The sequence below is a fragment of the Rhinichthys klamathensis genome, unplaced genomic scaffold (genome assembly GCF_029890125.1).
Source record: "Rhinichthys klamathensis goyatoka isolate OS25496 unplaced genomic scaffold, OSU_Roscu_1.1 h1tg000019l_1, whole genome shotgun sequence".
Classification (NCBI taxonomy): domain Eukaryota; kingdom Metazoa; phylum Chordata; class Actinopteri; order Cypriniformes; family Leuciscidae; genus Rhinichthys; species Rhinichthys klamathensis.
The window spans coordinates 138,043-157,821 of record NW_026606570.1 but is presented as its reverse complement, the minus strand read 5'-3'; the positions used below and the strand labels follow the sequence as shown (position 1 = coordinate 157,821).

The 19,779-nt window shown below is 51.3% G+C and overlaps 1 protein-coding gene across 1 annotated transcript; it reads right to left on the bottom strand.

The window, feature by feature from the left end:
• Positions 1–4,882: 4,882 nt before the first annotated feature.
• On the bottom strand, positions 4,883–6,277 carry LOC130071081 (zinc finger BED domain-containing protein 5-like). The gene has a single exon (XM_056235698.1). The coding sequence runs from the start codon at positions 6,275–6,277 to the stop codon at positions 4,883–4,885; it is 1,395 nt and encodes a 464-aa protein (XP_056091673.1).
• Between the last annotated feature and the right edge of the window lie 13,502 nt (positions 6,278–19,779).

The following is a 19,779-nucleotide window of genomic DNA, read 5'->3' as shown; positions in this document are numbered from 1 at the left end:
CATAACTGACATAGTTTACATGAATACTCTCCAAAACGGACATTTAGACATAATGTTGTGTGAATGTCCATTCAGACACGAAAGAGCGCTCAATTCAGTACTTGCGCACTGTATATTGTGCTTGTGCATGGCTGGACGCTTCAGGTCGGGTGTGTGCGCACAGAAAACCGTACGGAATAGAGCTCTTTTTTGCATCGTCACTCTTATTCAGATCTATATGTCTGCTCTACTCATTCTCCCAGACGTTTACCTTTTCTAACGTTTTATGAGACCGCGAGGTAGATCAGCACGTTACAGTACAAATGTGCGCATCTACCACACAGGCAGGACATCAGTTCTTAGGGGGATCGCTTCCCAGATCGTCACTATCTAACATTTTCGTCTAGTTTTTATTCGTTGACGAAAATGTCAATAGATTTTCGTCATAGTTTTTGTCATTCAAAACTAGGTTCTCTTACAAGAGGTTCTCTCGTATTGCGTAAGTTTAGCTTACGCTACGGGTAAAGTTCATCTTTACCAGCTAAGCGTCACAGCCCGCGCAAGGGGGTGTGGCTTAGCGTATAAAAGCGGGGCTCAGAGGCTGCTTCCCTGATTTTCATCTCTTCAGCGAAGCTCTTCATTCCGCTGGATCCGAGAGAAGCCGCCGCCGTCGAAACCAGCAACTGCCAGCAGAGGAAAGCGCCTGAGGAAGCCAGTCGACTTCTTGCCGCCTTCAGCCTTCCGTGCCAGCAACGCTATCCGGCGACAAATATCCTTTTCTGCTCTTTGTCACTGTTTTACTGTGTCTGTGTGTGCTCGCCGCTGCGACACACACTTTTACTAAAAGAGCGCGAGCGTTCTTTTAAGAATGCCTCGCACGTCCTGTGGCTCGTGCCGAGCCCCGCTCAGCGCCGGAGACCGCCACGTGATCTGCGCTCTCTGCCTGGGCCAGGACCACGCAGCCCTCGCACTTTCGTCGGGAGGCTGCATCCACTGCGAAGAGCTGTCTATGGCGACCCTGCGGGTTCGTCTGGAGCTCTTCAGCGCTGAAGCTATCACTCCGCCCTCCATTTCACCGCGCAAAAAGAAGCGCCGTGCTCAGAGGATGCCGGATCCCGACGCGGAGGACAAACACTCGCCGGACCGGCTCCCTCGCTCAGACGCTCAGATGCCGGCTTCCGCCCTCACTGCCGTTGCTTCAGAGGACGAGGCGGACAGGGGTGCCGCGGGCGACAGCTGTTCTATCCTGGCCTCGGACAGCGAGGAATGGCCTGGATCTCTCCACTCCTCCTCTGCTTCCATCCAGGAGTCCGGACGGACACGTTCGGGTGTGGATGCCGAGCTGATGCGTCTCCTGGTGAAGGCCGTCGACCGCCTCGGCCTCGAGTGGTCACCGCCCAAGGAGCCCGCGCTTAACCGCCTGGACGGCTGTTTTCTTCAGCTCCGCCATCAGCCACCGGCTTCAAGGCCTGCTCCTTTTCTGCCGGAGCTCCACGCCGAACTCTCTAAATCGTGGAATGCACCTTTCTCCGCGAGGCTCCACACCAGTGTCTCCGCGACGCTCTCCCACGTGGACGGTGCCGCCGAGAAGGATGTCTCCATCCCCCAAGTGGAAGAAGCGGTAGCAGCGCACCTTTGCCCGCCCTCCTCTGGATGGCGCTCAAAGTCTGCGCTCCCCTCAAAAGCCTGCAGGACCACGTCAGCTCTCGTCGGCCGCGCCTTCTCCGCCGCCGGACAGGCTGCTTCCGCCCTGCACTCTATGGCCGTTCTGCAGATCCTGCAAGCCGACCTCCTCCGCGAATGGGACCAGAAGACCTCGCAGGCCATGAATTTGCTTCTGCCACGATGCTCTAGCTCAGCCACAGGCCGCTCACGTGACAAGCCGCCTGCTAGAAGCTCCACTCAGCGTCCAGCCAAGCCTGCCGCCTCGCAGCGTCGACAGGGCGGCCGCCCTAGATCGCGCTCGGACAGCCGCCACAGGCCGGCTCCCCCGCGGGGACCCCGGCCGAGGATTGTGTTGAAACCCGAGCAAGCGAAGCCCTCCTAACACCAAGGGAGAAAAGACGGTTAAGTTCCGCTGCGGCCGGACCACCGTCGAAACGCCACGCCTTGTCAGTCCCCACAGAGGGCTACTGCAGGAGATTATTTAGCAGCCAACAAGCCGGCTATAATGGCGTCTCGCCTGCACACAAACGCCGTTTTTACGGCGACCCACAGAAATCTCATATAGAGTGTATTTCTGTTTATCCGGCTCACGCAGCTGGTGTTTTAAGAGTAGAAAATGTGCCCACGTCCCAGTGTTCACCCCTACACACAAGCACTCAAAAACATGTGTCCCTCAGGCCCACAGAGCCCACTCTCATAAAGCTGGCAAATGCCGCTCGAGTGTTAGATGTAAACATCGCGCCCGCGAACTCGCGCTCACGTCCATCTCATGCCCGCTCTGTCACACGGCCATTTCAACCTCAAGTAAGTCAGGTTATGAGTGTAAGTCACATGCCCGCTCACAAGCGCTCACTCTTACTAACAGACACACTGTCTCCGGCGCTGCTCGCGCATCACAGAATGTTCATGGCACGCTCCCCGTTCACTGTAACCGGGTCGCCTCATTTAAAACAGCCAGCTGTTGCTGTCAGCAAGCCGCCGCATATAGACACCCATATGAGTCAGGCTGCAATTGTAAGTCACGTGCCCGCCCCAGCGCGCTCACGCTTACTAATAAATGCCTCGCCTCCGGCGCCGCTCACTCACTACAAAGCTCTCAGAAAACGTTCCCCGCTCAAAGTAACCGGGACGTCACATATGAAACAGCGTGCCATCGCTGTCAGCGAGCCACCGTGTTTAAGCACTCATACCGGTCAGACTGCGAATGTATGCTACGAGCTCGCTCACGAGCGCTCGCGTGTGCTATCAATCGCTCCGCCTCAAGCGCCGCTCGCGCTTCAGAAAGCCATTGTAAAACGCTCCCCATTCAATGTAATCGGGTCGTTACGTGCGAACCAGCCCAAAGCGGCTGTCAGCGAGCCGCTTCGTCCAAGCACTGAGGACGCGCGCGCCGCGCCCACATCTCCGTTTCAGTTCCCGAAGCCCACAGTCATGACCGGAACCCGGAGGCCATTCTCCCCCTGGCCACACATGCACAAGCATGGGAAGCCATTCCAGGGGTTTCAGAGTGGGTGCTAAGCACAATAAGACAGGGCTATGCACTACAGTTCACTCGCCGTCCCCCGCGTTTTCACGCTCGGACCAAGTCGACAGTGAGCGCGAAAGTAGCACATCTACTCCGCGCAGAAATAGCCAAACTGCTGTGCAAAGGAGCTATAGAACCGGTGCCGCCTTCTCTGAGTGAGTCAGGCTTTTACAGCCGTTATTTTCTCATACCGAAGAAGGACGGAGGCCTGAGGCCTATATTAGATCTGACATTTTTGAACAAAGCTTTCATGAGGAGATCATTCAAAATGATTACAACCAGGCAGATCCTCGCGCAAATTCGCCTGAGGGACTGGTTTATATCTCTCGATCTGAAAGACGCGTATTTTCAGATACAGATTATACCCCGTCACAGGCCATTCTTGAGATTCGCCTTCGACGGCCAGGTATATCAGTACACCGTCCTCCCGTTCGGCCTGTCCCTGGCACCCCGTACATTTACGAAGTGCATGGACGCGGCGCTCGCCCCCCTCAGATGTCAGGGTGTGCGAATTCTGAACTACTTGGACGATTGGCTGATTCTAGCACAGTCAGAGATATAGCTCGTATCTCACAGAACTATGCTTCTCAGTCACTTGGAAAGATTGGGTCTCACGGTCAACTGGACCAAGAGCTCATTACGGCCCAGCCAGTCAATCTCTTTTTTAGGGATGGAACTGGACTCCGTGGCTATGAAGGCTCAGCTGTCGACAGAGCGTGCGCGCCGTGTTCGACACCTAGCCGCATCTTTCCAGAAGGGCAGAACCGCCTCCCTGAAAATATTTCAGAGGATGCTGGGCTGTATGGCCTCAGCTGCAGCAGGGCTTACTGCGCATGCGCCCGCTACAACGCTGGTTGAACGCCCGCGTACCCCGTCAGGGGTGGACGCGTGGCTACAAGTGGATCAGGATATCTCAGAGCTGCATTTCAGCTCTGCAGCCCTGGTTAGCGGCCAATTGGTACCAGCAGGGGGTGACAATGGGAGCGATTTCCCACCGAAAAATGATCTCGAAAGACGCCTCCAACTCAGGTTGGGGCGGCCTTTTCGAGGGCAGACCGGTCTTTGGCCTGTGGTCAGACCGAGAGAAATGCCTTCACATAAACTGTCTGGAGATGCTGGCGGTCGAGAACGCGCTGAAGCGCTTCCTCCCGTTCATACAGGACCAACACGTTCTAGTCCACTCGGACAACATGTCGGTTGTGTCCTACGTGAACCGCCAGGGCGGTGTCAGATCCAGGAGCCTCTGCGATCCGGCAGAACGCCTCCTCGTTTGGGCCCAGTGCTTCCTGCACTCGCTGAGAGCGACGCACGTGCCAGGGATCCTGAACGAAGGACCGGACAGATTGTCCAGGGACAATATTCCCCCTGGGGAGTGGTCTTTACACCCCCAAACAGTCCAGCTGTTATAGCGCCTCTTTGGCAGAGCGGAAGTCGACCTATTCACGTCAAAGGACAACGCTCATTGCCCAGTGTTCTTTTCAAAGAACGAAGATGCGCTGGCCCAACTCTGGCCCAGCCGCCCGCTATATGCCTTCCCTCCGATCTCTATGTCAGTGATTTTCAACCTTTTTTGAGCCGCGGCACATTTTTTACATTTACAAAATCCTGGGGCACACCACCAACCAAAATGACACAAAATGACACTCTAACACAGTACATATAATACATAGGCCTATAGTTAATAATATAGTTTCTAAATGTATTTATACTCACTTAGTGTGAAACCTGGGCCTGTTTCGATGAACACAAAATAGATATCCTGGCAGGAATGGTAGAAAGACACACACGAAGCTCTTCCTCAACAGCTCTCAGTCTCTCTCTGTTTTTTGTTTTTATCGCAGTCAAGCTTGAGAAGCTCAGCTCACATAGATATGTGGTTGAAAACGGGAGCAATGTCAAAATAGCTTTGTTGGCCAGAGTGGGGAACTCCTTGGCAACAGATAACCAAAACCTGTCCAAAGGAAGATCAGCAAAGTTTAGCTTTAAACCACGATCTTGTTTCAGTTCAATGAGTTCCTCTTGCTCCTTTAAAGTCATGTCCTTTCCAGCAACGGATGCTGAGCTGTATGGGTCCCTAACCCAGTCAAGGCATTCTGTGAAGGCTGAAGAGAAATAAAATGACAACTTCTCCTCGAGAGTTTTCAAATGTGTGCCAATCACCTCGCACATTGCAGCAGTGTTGCCATCATGCAGTTTCTCGGTGAGCGGGAACATCTCAAGGTTGCCACGCTGCACATGTTGTTGCCAGAGCTGCACCTTTGAACGGAATCCGTTCATTTTATCAGTGCTTGTAAGCAGGTTTTCATTTCGGCCTTGCATCCGTGTGTTCAGTTCATTCAGATGATGAAATATATCAGCCAGGTATGCCAGCTTTGCACACCACTCATCACTTGCAAGCAGCTTTGAGTAATCGGACCTCTCGTTTGTCAGAAATACTTTAAGTTCCTCTCGCAGCTCATACACACGGGCCAACACTTTGCCGCGCGACAGCCACCGGACCTCCGTGTGGAGCAATAAGACCTTATGTTCCGCTCCCATTTCCTCACACAAAGACGCAAATAAGCGACATTTCAAAGGTCGACTTTTCACAAAGTTCACTATGTGCACAACATCATCCAACACAGGAGCTAGATCTGCTGGTAAGGTCTTTGCAACGAGGGCCTCACGGTGCAAAAAACAGTGCGTAACAATAACATCTGGGTTTCTTTCTTTGACCCTACTTACGAAGCCTTTGATCCGCCCGACCATGGCTGCGGCTCCATCAGTGCAGACACCTGCGCAGTTTTCCCACGTAAACCCGCTTTTGTCAAGATATTCCGACGTGACCCGAAATATTTCCTCTCCTGTTGATTTTTCTGGCAGTGCCTTGCAAAATAGTAAGTTTTCTCTAATGGCTTCTCCATCCACCAAACGCACGTTGGCCAAGAGCTGACAATGTCCACTAATATCCGTCGACTCATCAAGTTGCAAGGCAAATTTCTTACTGATGTGCATCTTTTCCAAAACAACAGTTTCGATGTCCGCAGACATGTCATCAATACTTCTGGCAATTGTGTTATCTGAGAGAGGCACTTTAGCTATCTCTTTGGCCGCGTCAGGGCCGATCATCTCATTTACAATGGCTTTACAAGCTGGCAGTATTAATGTTTCTGCCACAGTGTGGGACTTTTTTGATTTAGCTACGAGTTCAGCAACAAGGTAGCTAGCTTTGAGGGCTCTCTCGTTTACCTTTGTGGTTTTTCTCAAAAAAGTTGCCTGTTTCTCATTGTTTGTACGTAAGCGTACAAAATAGTCCATCGGCTTATTTTGAACGAAAGGGTGTTTCGTTTGGAGATGGCGTTTAAGCTTGCTTGGCACCATGGCGCTATTGGATAGCTTCTCACCACACACCAAGCACAGCGGAGTCGGTGCTGTCGCATCCCCGGTGAAAGTAAATCCAAATGAAAGATAGCTTTCGCTGTATTGCCTCGAGCTCACCGTCTTGTCTTTTTTCGTTTGACCACTCATACTAGGGCCTTCATCTGGGTCAGAATTTTGTCCAGGGCCCTGTTCGGCATTTGCATTTTCCCTTCTCAAAAACTTCTCCATCACTGTCACTTGCTCGTCTTGCTGAGATCCCAAACTGTCACTGTCACGTGCGCACTAACTGCTGCGCGACACGTGACAGTGGGTGGCAGCGTCTTTACAGGCATTTATCGCCCTCTGCTGCCACCCACTGAAATAGAAGAGTATTACATTATCTGCCACACTTTATTACAGCAGACACCCAACAATGGTTAATTAGGTGATATTAGATAATTTCCCAGGGCACACCTGACGATCTCTCACGGCACACTAGTGTGCTGCGGCACACTGGTTGAAAATCACTGCTCTATGTTACCACAGGTAATCAAGAGAATCAGGGAATCGCACAGCCCGGTGCTCCTCATAGCCCCGCGATGGGAGAACCAAACCTGGTTCCCGGAACTAACACGGCTGTCACACACAGCCCCGTGGCCGATTCCGGTGAGGAGGGACCTCCTTTCTCAAGCCTGCGGCTCGATCTGGCATCCCCACCCAGAGCGCTGGTCTCTGCACGTGTGGTTGATCAACGGATACCCGTTATCCTGCCAGAAGGAGTTATGAACACGATCACGCAATCTAGAGCCCCCTCTACGAGACGGGTATATGCGTCTAAATGATCTGTGTTCTCCAAATGGTGCACCGACAAAAATCTGGACCCCAGAACGGGTGAGGTTTCACAGGTGCTCGGTTTCCTTCAAGAGCTGCTGGATAAGGGCAGGTCCCCATCCACGCTCAAAGTATACGTGGCGGCCGTTGCAGCCTTCGCTGAGTCGAAGCAAGGCCGGTCACTAGGAAGGAACGAGCTGGTCATCCGCTTCTTGAGAGGAGCCAGAAGGATGAACCCTCCGCGCCCACCTTCGGTTCCTATTTGGGATCTCTCCGTGGTCCTAGAGGCCCTAGAGGCCCTAAAGATGCATCCCTTCGAACCATTAGATTCAACGAATCTAAAAGACCTCTCGCTCAAAACCGTTTTTCTTTTGGCTCTGTCATCAGTTAAACGTGTGGGGGACTTACACGCGCTATCTGTTAGCGCAGCGTGCCTTGAGTTTGGCCCGAATGACTCTAAAGTCATCCTCAAACCGAGACATGGCTATGTCCCGAAGGTGATTGGCACTCCCTTCAGAGCGCAGGTCATTTCTCTGTCGGCTCTGCCAGCATCCGACAGCGTGAGCAGCGACAGCCTCCTCTGCCCTGTCAGGGCACTGAGAGCTTACGTTACGCGCTCCGCCCCCTTCAGACGCTCCGAGCAGCTCTTCGTTTCGTTTTGCGGGCGCACCAAAGGTCTCGCCGCCTCGAAACAGTCCCTATCCAGATGGATAGTGGACGCGATTTGTGCTGCCTACGCGTCAAAAGGTCTGCAATGCCCTCTGGGCATCAGGGCTCATTCCACAAGAGGCATGGCCTCGTCGTGGGCATGGTCCAGTGGAATTTCCATTCACGACATCTGTATGGCGGCGGGCTGGGCCTCCCCGTCTACATTTGTGAGATTCTATAATCTGAAAGTTCCCGCCTTGCAGGCTAGACTTCTATCAGTCTAATGTGTGTATGATCTGCCCACATCACTGGTGCGCAGGCTACCTCAACGTTAGCTCTCCTGGTTGAGCTGCACTAATATGGGTTGGCGCCGGCGCTCTGCATTCCCCATGGGTGCTTATGTTTATACATGTGTCGGCCCGCTTGCTGGCCGCCTGAATTTCCCACTTTCAATGTTCCCCGGGTTGGGACTCATAGAGTGGATGCTGGGCGCGTACGGCGTTGACAAAGTGTTGCCGTAGCGTAAGCTAAACTTACGCAATACGAGAGAACCTCTCGTAAGAGAACGTACTCGGTTATCTAACGTAACCTCGGTTCTCTCTAGAGAGGGAACGAGTATTGCGTAACCGGCCGTGCTAAGCGCCACGAGCGATTTTCGCTTCAGATCTTGAAAACCAGGGAAGCAGCCTCTGAGCCCCGCTTTTATACGCTAAGCCACACCCCCTTGCGTGGGTTGTGACGCGTAGTGGGCGCGAAGCGCCACCATTGGGCGTGACGTCACGCCAGGCTCACTGGTAGGCTGCTGCAGTTGCCGCAAGGCAGCCAATGAGCACGCTAGACAGCCTGCTCTAGGTCTGCAGCTGCTGCACTGCGTTGACAATATATACAAAATTAAGGATAATTTTGGCTTCAATATCTCGAGCAAAGATGAACTTTACCCGTAGCGTAAGCTAAACTTAGGCAATACTCGTTCCCTCTCTAGAGAGAACCGAGGTTACGTTAGGTAACCGAGAACGTTTTATTTAGTTATCGTCTCATTTTCGTCTGTGAAAAAATGTCGTTGACGAATAATTTTCGTCATTAATTTCGTCAACGAAATTAACACTGTACCCTTGTTACTTACCTACACTTTAATTTAATTAATTTCATTATTTCATTATTTAATACTGCACAGTGTTGCCATATGGCAACATACCCTTTCTTTGGACATTTCTTGAAATTTGAAAACAAACATGAGCTCTGATTGATCTTAAATTCATAATAGAACCTGGTGGTAACCAATGATATGCTTTGATGACATCAAGACACTACACACACCCTTGCAACGTCATTCTTTTCACACACTTTTGATGACTCCAGCTGCTGAAAAAGTGCTCGTGTATATGTGAAGATTTTCCTCATTTATTTCATATTTCTTCGGAATAAAAAAATACATCAAGCATCTGGGATAAGTTCTAATCTTTTTTCAATCATTGTCACATTGTTTTGATACTTATATTACCTTTTTATTTAATAAAATAGGTATGTTGCCATATGGCAACATTGTGCGGTAATGGAACAATATTTTGCCCATGCTAATGCAGAGTAGCTTTGTATGAATGACAATGTATGGATGCACTGATATAGTTGGATGGTTGTATTCTACTCATATATTTATATATATTTGTATATATTTATAAAGTAAAGTAAAAGTAAAGTTTAAAAGTAAAATATATATCCGTCTTGACCGCTTTAAACACTGGCCAGAGATGGGTGCACCAAAAGGAAGGTGCAAGAATCCTGGCTGCAAGGGCATCGTCAGAGTTGTTTGCTCTAAGTGCAAGGTGCACCTCTGCCTTAAAGGTGGGGTATGTGATTTGCAAAACGGCCGGCAAATTTTGAAAATACACAACTCAAAAGGTCCTACCTTCTTTTCTCCAACGCTGGCCCTGACTCCACCCACTCCACCCATTCGAAGAGGGGCATGGGGGGATGGGGGGTATGGTACGACCGTTTGATTGACGCACTTACTGTCCAATGATTCTAGGTGGTCTTGGAAATGATTGGCTGGAGTTTTTCGAGTCCTGCCCGTTCCACAGATGATTAAATTTTTTCATTTTCATGTCAGTGCTTCTAACTCAGTGGCTGTAAGTGGGTTAGGCATAGGATTTCAAGTGATTTTGAAATGTTAATTTGAGTCTATTTTATATATAAAAAACACTGTAAATTTTTTTTCCATGATTGCATAATAATGCGTGCAGTAGAGGGTTAAAACCATGAAAACATAAAGTGTGAAATAAATATACATTATATGAAATGTTATTGTGTAAAAAATTATTATCATATTTTTTTTTTTACACAAATTACAACTGTCCCTCAATTATGAAGTCATTTGCACCATGAGCAACAATTTTTTCTCTAATAAAGTATTATCAAAATTAGACAGTGTTCATGAAAGGAGAACTCCGGCGCAAAATGAACCTTTGGTCTAATAAAACATTGGTACCTAGTCAACCATTCTCTGAGATTTGTTTTCATGACAATCGAATGTAAAGAGTTTTATCTCTAAAAACTGTTTAGCGTATAACCAAACCTGGTTATATTATTATATTATACCTGGTTCCCTACATGCAAAACGAAGCATTGAGAACTTTGTAAGTGTACAGACCGTTTAATAAGAAGATAAAGATAAAGACAGTCCACTTCGTGTATACAGACAGGAGCCATCCTATACACGAGTGGTTTGATTAGTCGAGACTGTTTTCCAAAGATGGCTCCTGTCTGTATACACGAAGTGGACTGTCTTTATCTTTATCTTCTTATTAAACGGTCTGTACACTTACAAAGTTCTCAATGCTTCGTTTTGCATGTAGGGACCCTCATTATGTTACTGTGTTCGTGTGGGGCTATTTTGAGCCTTGTTAGTGGTATAAACTAGCGATTTCTTTTTACTTATTATATGCCCCCATTACTAGCGTTATACGCTAAACAGTTTTTAGAGATAAAACTCTTTACATTCGATTATCATGAAAACAAATCTCAGAGAACGGTTGACTAGGTACCAATGTTTTATTAGACCAAAGGTTCATTTTGCGCCGGAGTTCTCCTTGAAGAGCTTGGGATGAAACATCAAGGTAAATATCACTTGAAATATGAACAGAATATTTTGTGGTGTTTTTATTGTTGGTGTCATTTCAAACCAACACATCATTTTGTTACAATTATGCAAAAGTAGGCTAGCAATATTGTTTCATTTTGTGTAATTAGGATAGCCTACATAAAATGCTAGTTACAATTAAGAATTACAATTAATCAAAGGAGCCATTTTTGTTTGAGATTATTTGGCATAAAAGGTAGCAATACAATTGCGTTACAACTTCTTTGTCAAGGATAACACAATAAAGTTGTATTAACTTATTTCCATTGTGGCCCTTGATTTTAGAGAGTCATTCTCATGATAACAGTTTTGTTGGCATGTATCTTCTCATATATCTGCACATATATCTGTTGTATCTGCACATACAACCAATAATAAAAAAATAACCCTGAAAAAAATATATCCATTTTATTATGACATCCTATCTAAAAACAATCTCTTCACTCTAAGGCCACATGCATCCACACGAAGCTAGAGCTTTCCCTATCCAATCTTTTTTTTTTCCTCGTTCTAAATTTTTTTTGGTAAACGGCCAAGAAATAAATGCGAACACACGAAACCACTGAAAACGATGTGGTATACATGCCAAACCAGTATGTGGCGCTGTAATTCTGCCACAGAGATACACTAAACAAGGAGAAGAAGACTTGGAGCATGCGCATAACCTTGCGCGCTCTATACGAACCCAACACGACAGCAAGGTGAAGACGTAGATTGCTCACCGTAGTAGCATAGGAGCAGAAGATTTTGCTTTAGTAAAGCTAATAGGCTCAGTAGCTTCTGCAGCACGAACACAAGCATATAGTCCGCCATTGTGGTTGCTGTTACGTGTGACGTAGCGGTGTGTGACTAATGCTGGTGTGATGACATCATCATTTCACAAAATGTACGGATTGGCCGTATACATGAAAACGCAAGTGTGTCGGTTTCAGATTTATCCACTCTGGAACCCGGTTTAAAAAAATTGTGGTTTCAGTGTCCCAAAACGCCAGATCCGTCTGGACGAAACGCCAATACGATACAAAATTTGTACGTATACAGCTAAACGCGTCTCCGTGTGGACAGGGCCTAAAACCAACACTATCCGTCCAATGGCAAATAATTCACCTGTATTCAAAATACCTTATACCATACAAAGTCTTACACCTATAGATTAAGATCCATAATACTCTGCCTAGAATAATGTCCATAAATTACATTAACCAGAGAAAAATATGAGTTAAAATACACTATTATTAATTATTTTATGTACCATTTGTAGTTTCAGGAATGCTAATCTTCTATATCCAAGCTGCCGAAAGGGTCTATTCGAGTAAACCAATGAAATCCTAAAACTATTCCAGAAAACCAGAGAGAGAGAGAGAGAGAGAGAGACAGAGACAGAGAGACAGAGAGAGAGAGAGAAATTCAGACCATATGATTTTTAGAGCTAAGAGTTATGTATACAAGTACCTCCATTCAGAACTTTAGAAGACCGCAATGAAAACCTGACACATTTAGGGTTTGATTCTTTCATATGTTCAGATTCATATGAAAAGCTAAAATGAAGCTGAAAGTTGTACTTTTCCCTAAGGCACAATTATGTGAAAAATCAGATCCTGCTGTGCCTGAGTTGAGAAAGACTGTCTGTGTTTGTCCACAGTTTCAACAATCTATTGCTCTCTACAGAGGTTGTTCCAAAGAGAATTGTAGCTGGATTCTAACCGAAATCTCTTAACATGCATTTGAGGAATGTGAGAGATAGGTTTACCAGCTGGAGGAAACAATTGAGAAACCTCTTTCACCAGCATGAAAGAAAAACACAAATGTATCCCCACTCAGTACTCAGTGACTGATATATGACTTTTATACAAAATGGTGGGATAAGAATATTCACAACCTATAAGTTTCAGGTTTTGGGTATGGACTCAAGTTCAGGAAACAAGGGTTCCCCTTCAGTCGCTCACGTTCGACGAGACGTCGACGTGACGACGTTAGGGGATCATTCCAGGGAGCCCTATCAACTTCGAGTATCTAAGAACAAGCCAATGAACGTTGGCATGCGTGAACGCGTCACGCGCCCCCGCCCCGCAGCGCGGGTATAGGAAGCACCCACCGTCTTTCATTTCGGAGCGCGAGTTTCCTGTGACTGATGTCTAAAGATTCAACGCCTTTGAAGACTTCAAGGAAGATCTCTCTGTTCCAGTGTTGGTGTGACGGCGCGATCAGCGGTGGCCGCGAGCAGTGCAGCTCTCAACTGCTGTTCTCACAGCACTATTGTTTGTGTGTGTGTGTGTGTGTGTCCACACAGTGGCTACCCCTGGGCGCCTCAGCACTGTGAGAGTAATTTCCTTTTTTATTTTTACTAAAAGAGCAACACAAGCAACACAAGCGGACCCTGCGTCTTTTTCAAGATGCTTGTGCGTTTCTGGATGCAGTCGTTCCCTGGCGCCAGCAGATGGTCACAATAGCTGCATCTCGTGTTTGGGCATTCGGCACGCTGAAGCAGCTTTTGTGGATAGTTCATGTTCCCATTGCGGGAATATGACTATCACAGCACTTAGATCGAGACTCGCTTACCTCAAGGAGGTGCAGTCCCCTTGCCTATGCCCCGATCTAGTGCTTATTCTGCCCCGCAGAATAGGCCTACTTCGGCGCATGACCAGGGTGATCTGAGGATTACCGTGAGGGCTTCCCCGCCGAGGCAATCTCCGCGGGCCCCTCACGCCTCTCATGTGCTGTTGCCATCGGCGCCCCTTTGCGAACGGCTCGGTCCTTCTCCGGAAAGACCAGTCGTTTCCTTTGGGGCACCAGCTGATGATCAGATGTCGATCGCAGCATCGGAGGGGGAGCGGTCATCTGGAGATGACGACTCGGCTGCGTTGCCCCCTTCGGGGTGTGTAGCGTTGTCCGAGCCGGATCCAGAATGGGCCGCTATGCTGTCCCGGGCCGCCGAGAAGGTCAGGCTTGCGTGGAATCCTCCACCACGTCCCGAACCTTCTCGGCTGGACGATTGGTTTCTCGGGGCGGGCCGTGCTGGTTCTCAGTGCGCCGCCCCGGTACCTTTCTTTCCGGAGGTGCATGAGGAGCTTTCTAGGACGTGGAAGGCACCGTATAGTGCCCGAAGCCGTCCTAGTGGCTCCTCTCCCCTCGCCACCCTCGACGGCGGGGCAGCTAAGGGGTATGTGGGGATCCCCCCTGTGGAGCGGGCTGTCGCGATGCAGTTGTGTCCGGCATCCGCCTCCTCCTGGCGGGGTGACCCACGCCCCCCGTCCAAGGCCTGTAAGTTCTCGTCCGGTCTAACGGCGAGGGCTTACAAGGCCTGTGGACAGGCTGCTTCCGCTCTTCATGCCATGGCGCTCTTGCAGGTCCACCAGGCCCAGGCGCTCATGGACATGAACGAGGGTGGTTCTGACCCAGAGCTCCTCCGGGAGCTCCGTGTGGCAACCGACCTCGCCCTCCGGGCGACGAAGGAAACCGCACGTTCAGTCGGTCAGGCGATGTCCACCTTGGTGGTCCAGGAGCGCCACCTTTGGCTCAACCTGGCGGACATGAGGGACACCGATAATTACCGGTTCCTGGATGCCCCTCTCTCCCAGGTTGGGTTGTTCGGCGACGCGGTCGAGAGCTTTGCCCAGCAGTTCTCGGCCGCACAGAAGCAGACGGAGGCCATCCGACACATCCTGCCCCGGCGGACCGCTGCTGCTCCCACCCGCCCGCCGGCCGCAGCTCCTCCGTCTACTCGTCGCCGAGGTCGGCCTCCTGCGGCGTCCTCCGCTCCCGCTGGGCCCCAGCAGCAGCCATCATCCAGGCCTCAGCGTGGAGCAAGCCGCAGGAAGTCGACCCCGCCCGTCCAGGCCGCTGCCAAGCCAGGAGGCAAGCGCCGGTGCAAACGTCCCTGAGACGGGCGGCCCAGAGGTGGATCAAGTTGCTCTTCAGGAGATGGCGGACGTGCCACTCCTTCCCCCGGTGGAGGGCCGGGTGGAGAATCCTTTGTTTCCTTTTCTTTTTGTTCCGCCTTTTTTTGTTCCGCCTTTTTGTCCCACCTTTTCAAAGAAAGAGCAATTTCTGAAACCTCTGGGCCCCAAGAGGGCGCGCTTGGCAGTCGACGACGCTATGCCTTGTCACTCCCGAGCCCCTCTTCCATCGCCAGCCGGCAGCAGTGGCTGTGTCCTGGACGCACTGTCGCCTCCGCACACTCACTCTGTCCTCCGGCGGAAGCAGGTACGTCTCGCACCACAAGTTCAGACCCCACTCCGGGCCGCTATGCCGCCCGAGTCGGGTCCCTGCATTCCGTCACGCTGCCCCACTCCGGGTACGTCTGTGGTGCCGTTGGTCCCGCTTGCTCGGTCTCTGGGAGCTTGGCTAACGCTTCCCAGTCCGTCTCGCTGGCTCATCCGTACTGTCAGACTCGGCTATGCGATTCAGTTCGCCCGGCGCCCCCCTGTTTTCAAGGGCATTCTGTTCACCCGTGTTCTGGCGGACAGTGCCCCTGTTCTCAGAGCGGAGATTGCAGTCCTATTGGCGAAGGACGCAATCGAGCCGGTCCCTCCAGCCGATATGAAGACCGGCTTCTACAGCCCGTACTTCATTGTACCCAAGAAAGGAGGTGGGTTACGGCCAATCTTGGACCTGCGCGTCCTGAATCGGTCCCTTCACAGGCTACCATTCAAGATGCTTACGCAGAAACGCATTTTCAAATGCATCCGTCCCCAAGATTGGTTTGCAGCGATCGACCTGAAGGACGCGTACTTTCATGTCTCGATTCTCCCTCGACACAGACCGTTTCTTCGCTTTGCGTTCGAGGGACGGGCATATCAGTACAAAGTCTTACCCTTCGGGCTGGCCCTGTCGCCCCGCGTCTTCACGAAAGTTGCGGAGGCGGCCATTGCTCCCATGTGCGAGCGTGGTGTTCGCATTCTCAACTATCTCGACGACTGGCTTATTCTCGCCCAGTCGAGAGAGCAGTTGTGCGAACACAGGGACATGGTGCTCAGTCACCTCAGCCACCTAGGGCTTCGGGTCAACTGGGAGAAGACCAAACTCACCCCCGGGCAGAGGATCTCTTTTCTCGGTATGGAGTGGGACTCGATCAACATGACAGCGCGTCTCACCGAGGCCCGCGTCCAGTCAGTGTTGAACTGCGTGAGTACGCTCAGACGCAGAACAGCGGCACCACTGAAACTGTTTCAGAGGCTCCTGGGGCATATGGCATCTGCAGCCGCGGTAACGCCGCTCGGATTGCTTCATATGAGACCGCTCCAACACTGGCTTCACGATCGAGTCCCGAGATGGGCGTGGCAGAGCGGCTCGTGCCGGGTTCCAGTAACCCCGCACTGTCGCCAAACTCTCAGCTTGTGGTCGGACCCTTCGTTCCTGCGGGCAGGTGTTCCCCTAGAACAAGTGTCCAGGCACTCTGTGGTCTCCACGGATGCCTCTATCACCGGCTGGGGGGCCACGTACAACGGGCATGCAGCTTCAGGTCTGTGTACGGGGCCTCAACTGCATTGGCACATCAACTGCCTCGAGTTGTTAGCAGTACATCTTGCGCTGGGCCGCTTCAAAACGTCGTTACTAGGCAAGCATGTACTGGTCCGTATGGACAACACTGCGACCGTTGCGTACATCAACCGTCAGGGTGGTCTACGCTCCCGCCGCATGTCACAACTCGCCCGCCATCTCCTCCTTTGGAGTCAGAAGCATCTGAGGTCGCTTCGTGCCGTTTACATTCCGGGCCTGCTCAACCGTGCAGCCGACGAGCTCTCACGGCAGCAGGTGCTACCGGGAGAATGGCGACTCCATCCCCAGGTGGTCCAGCTGATTTTCAGGCGCTTCGGGACAGCACAGATAGATCTGTTTGCCGCCCCGGACACGTCTCACTGCCAGTTGTTCTATTCCCTGACCGAGGGGACCCTCGGCACGGATGCTCTGGCACACAGCTGGCCCCGGGGTCTTCGCAAGTATGCGTTTCCCCCAGTGAGCCTTCTGGCACAGACCTTGTGCAAAGTCAGGGAGGACGAGGAGCAGGTCTTGGTAGTTGCGCCGTATTGGCCCAACCGGACCTGGTTTCCGGAACTAGTGCTCCTCGCGACAGCCCCTCCCTGGCCCATCCCTCTGAGAGAGGACCTGCTCTCTCAGAGACGGGGCACACTGTGGCACCCGCGTCCAGACCTCTGGAAGCTCCATGTCTGGTCCCTGGAACCTATTCGTTGAATGGTGTTCTTCTCACGAGGAGAACCCCCGATCATGCTCGATCAGAGCCGTGCTTTCCTTCCTGCAAGATGGGTTGGAGCGAAGGCTGTCTCCCTCCACCCTTAAAGTGTATGTTGCCGCTATTGCCGCACATCACGATGCTGTTGATGGTAAGTCCTTGGGGAAGCACGACCTGATCGTTAGGTTCCTGAGGGGAGCGAGGAGACTGAATCCTCCTCGCCCACTCTCTATACCCTCTTGGGATTTGTCTCTGGTCCTTTCGGCACTTCAGGGACCACCCTTTGAGCCTCTGCGATCAGCTGAGTTAAAAATCTTGTCCTGTAAGACAGTTCTCCTGGTTGCATTGGCCTCTATCAAGAGGGTAGGGGACCTACATGCATTTTCGGTCGACGAATCGTGCCTGGAATTTGGCCCGGATAACTCTCACGTGATCCTGAGACCCCGGCCCGGATACGTGCCCAAGGTTCCTACCACTCCCTTCCGGGACCAGGTGGTGAACCTGCAAGCGCTGCCTTTGGAGGAGGCAGACCCAGCCCTGGCTTTTCTCTGTCCCGTCCGCGCTCTGCGTTTGTACGTGGACAGAACGCAAAGCCTCAGGACCTCAGACCAGCTCTTCGTCTGTTACGGAGGCCAGCAGAAGGGGAAGGCTGTCTCCAAGCAGAGGATGGCCCACTGGATAGTGGATGCCATCGCCTTGGCTTACGAAGCCCAAGGCGTGCCTTGCCCACCCGGGTTGAGAGCCCACTCCACTAGGAGTGTCGCTTCTTCTTGGGCGCTAGCACACGGCGCCTCGCTGACAGATATCTGTAGAGCTGCGGGTTGGGCGACACCTAACACGTTCGCTAGGTTCTATAGCCTACGTGTTGAGCCGGTTTCTTCCTGTGTGCTCGCTTCAACCAGCCGGTAACACCGAAGTTCCCGCTCTAGTGTCGGCTTGCTGCGCCACTCCCCTCTACGGAGCGGATACGTGCGCTCTTTTGCTCCAGTCGAGTTCCCCACCCAGGTGAACCCTGTGAGTTCCTCCACACCCCTTCGGCAGTTGGACGTTGCGGAGCGTCCGACGCCAGGCCTAGTGCTCGTATGCTTGTGTAACTTGTACTAGGCTGGGTTCCGTATGTGTGATCCCTGCGGCGATCCCATATGAGTATTTTTCCACGATCAGCTCCCTGCGGTGAGCCCGTGTCTTCCCTTGGCAGAGCTCGCTCTGCTGTCACTGTCTGGTGTTGCCTCCCCCTCCTTAGGTGGAGCCACCGCAGTGACATTCCATATGTTGCACAGCCCCAACTGGCCAGTCCATATGTGTATTCTCCACATGGTACCTCCCTTCGGGCAGGATGTGGCTCCGCAGCGTCCCTCTCCCCTGGAGAGGCACGCTTCCCAGTGTTATTCAAGAGTTCACTGCGTGGGTATGTGGAACAGCAGGTTCTCCCTCTACGCAGGTCTTCCGCCCCAGCTTTGGGGGTCTGAGAGTCTTGCGTAGGGCACTGGATGTGGCAGCAACCGGTGGCGTTTTCCATGGGATCCCCTAACGTCGTCACGTCGACGTCACGTCGAACGTGAGCGACTGAAGGGGAACGTCTCGGTTACTGATGTAACCCTCGTTCCCCGAAGGAGGGAACGGGAGACGTGACGTCCCGCCGCCACAGTTGCTGACCATCGCTGTACGGCCGTCATTAAACTCGGCTCCTCAGTGAAAAACGGTGGGTGCTCGCGCCCGCTTCCTGTTTTATACCCGCGCTGCGGGGCGGGGGCGCGTGACGTGTTCACGCACGCCAACGTTCATTGGCTTGTTCTTAGATACTCGAAGTTGATAGGGCTCCCTGAAGTGATCCCCTAACGTCGTCACGTCAACGTCACGTCTCCCGTTCCCTCCTTCGGGGAACGAGGGTTACATCAGTAACCGAGACGTTTTTTATTAATAATAAAATAAAACAAAATACAATCAAAAACTACCCAGAGGGGGATGATTTGACACAGGAGGAACATAACAGGGTAGATTTACGACGTACATACGACAACGAACCAGCATAGGACTGCAAACACAGGGAGAATAAATAGGGAGAGCAAACAAAGCAGGTAACGAGGGAAGACAGGTGGGGCAAATGAATCAATCTGGTTTAGTGACACCACAAGTGACAAAATCACAAGCACATGGCCAGTAAAAAAAATCACAAGCCATGTGCTCCCACAAAACGAGACATGAAACCACACAGCTAGTGTAAAACACAAGCTGCGTGCTACACAGTACAAGACAAAACATGACATGAAAGCACATGCAACAAGGCACACAGACAAGAAAAAACAGGAGTGTCAGGGCTCTGTCACAGAACCAAGAAATCGACTAGACAGAAGTGACAGAACCCTGACACTACCCCTCCTCCCCACCTGGCGTCCCTAAGGAGGAACACCAAAAAACAAGACAGGAACATGACAACTCACCAACAGAAAACACAAGACGGGCAGA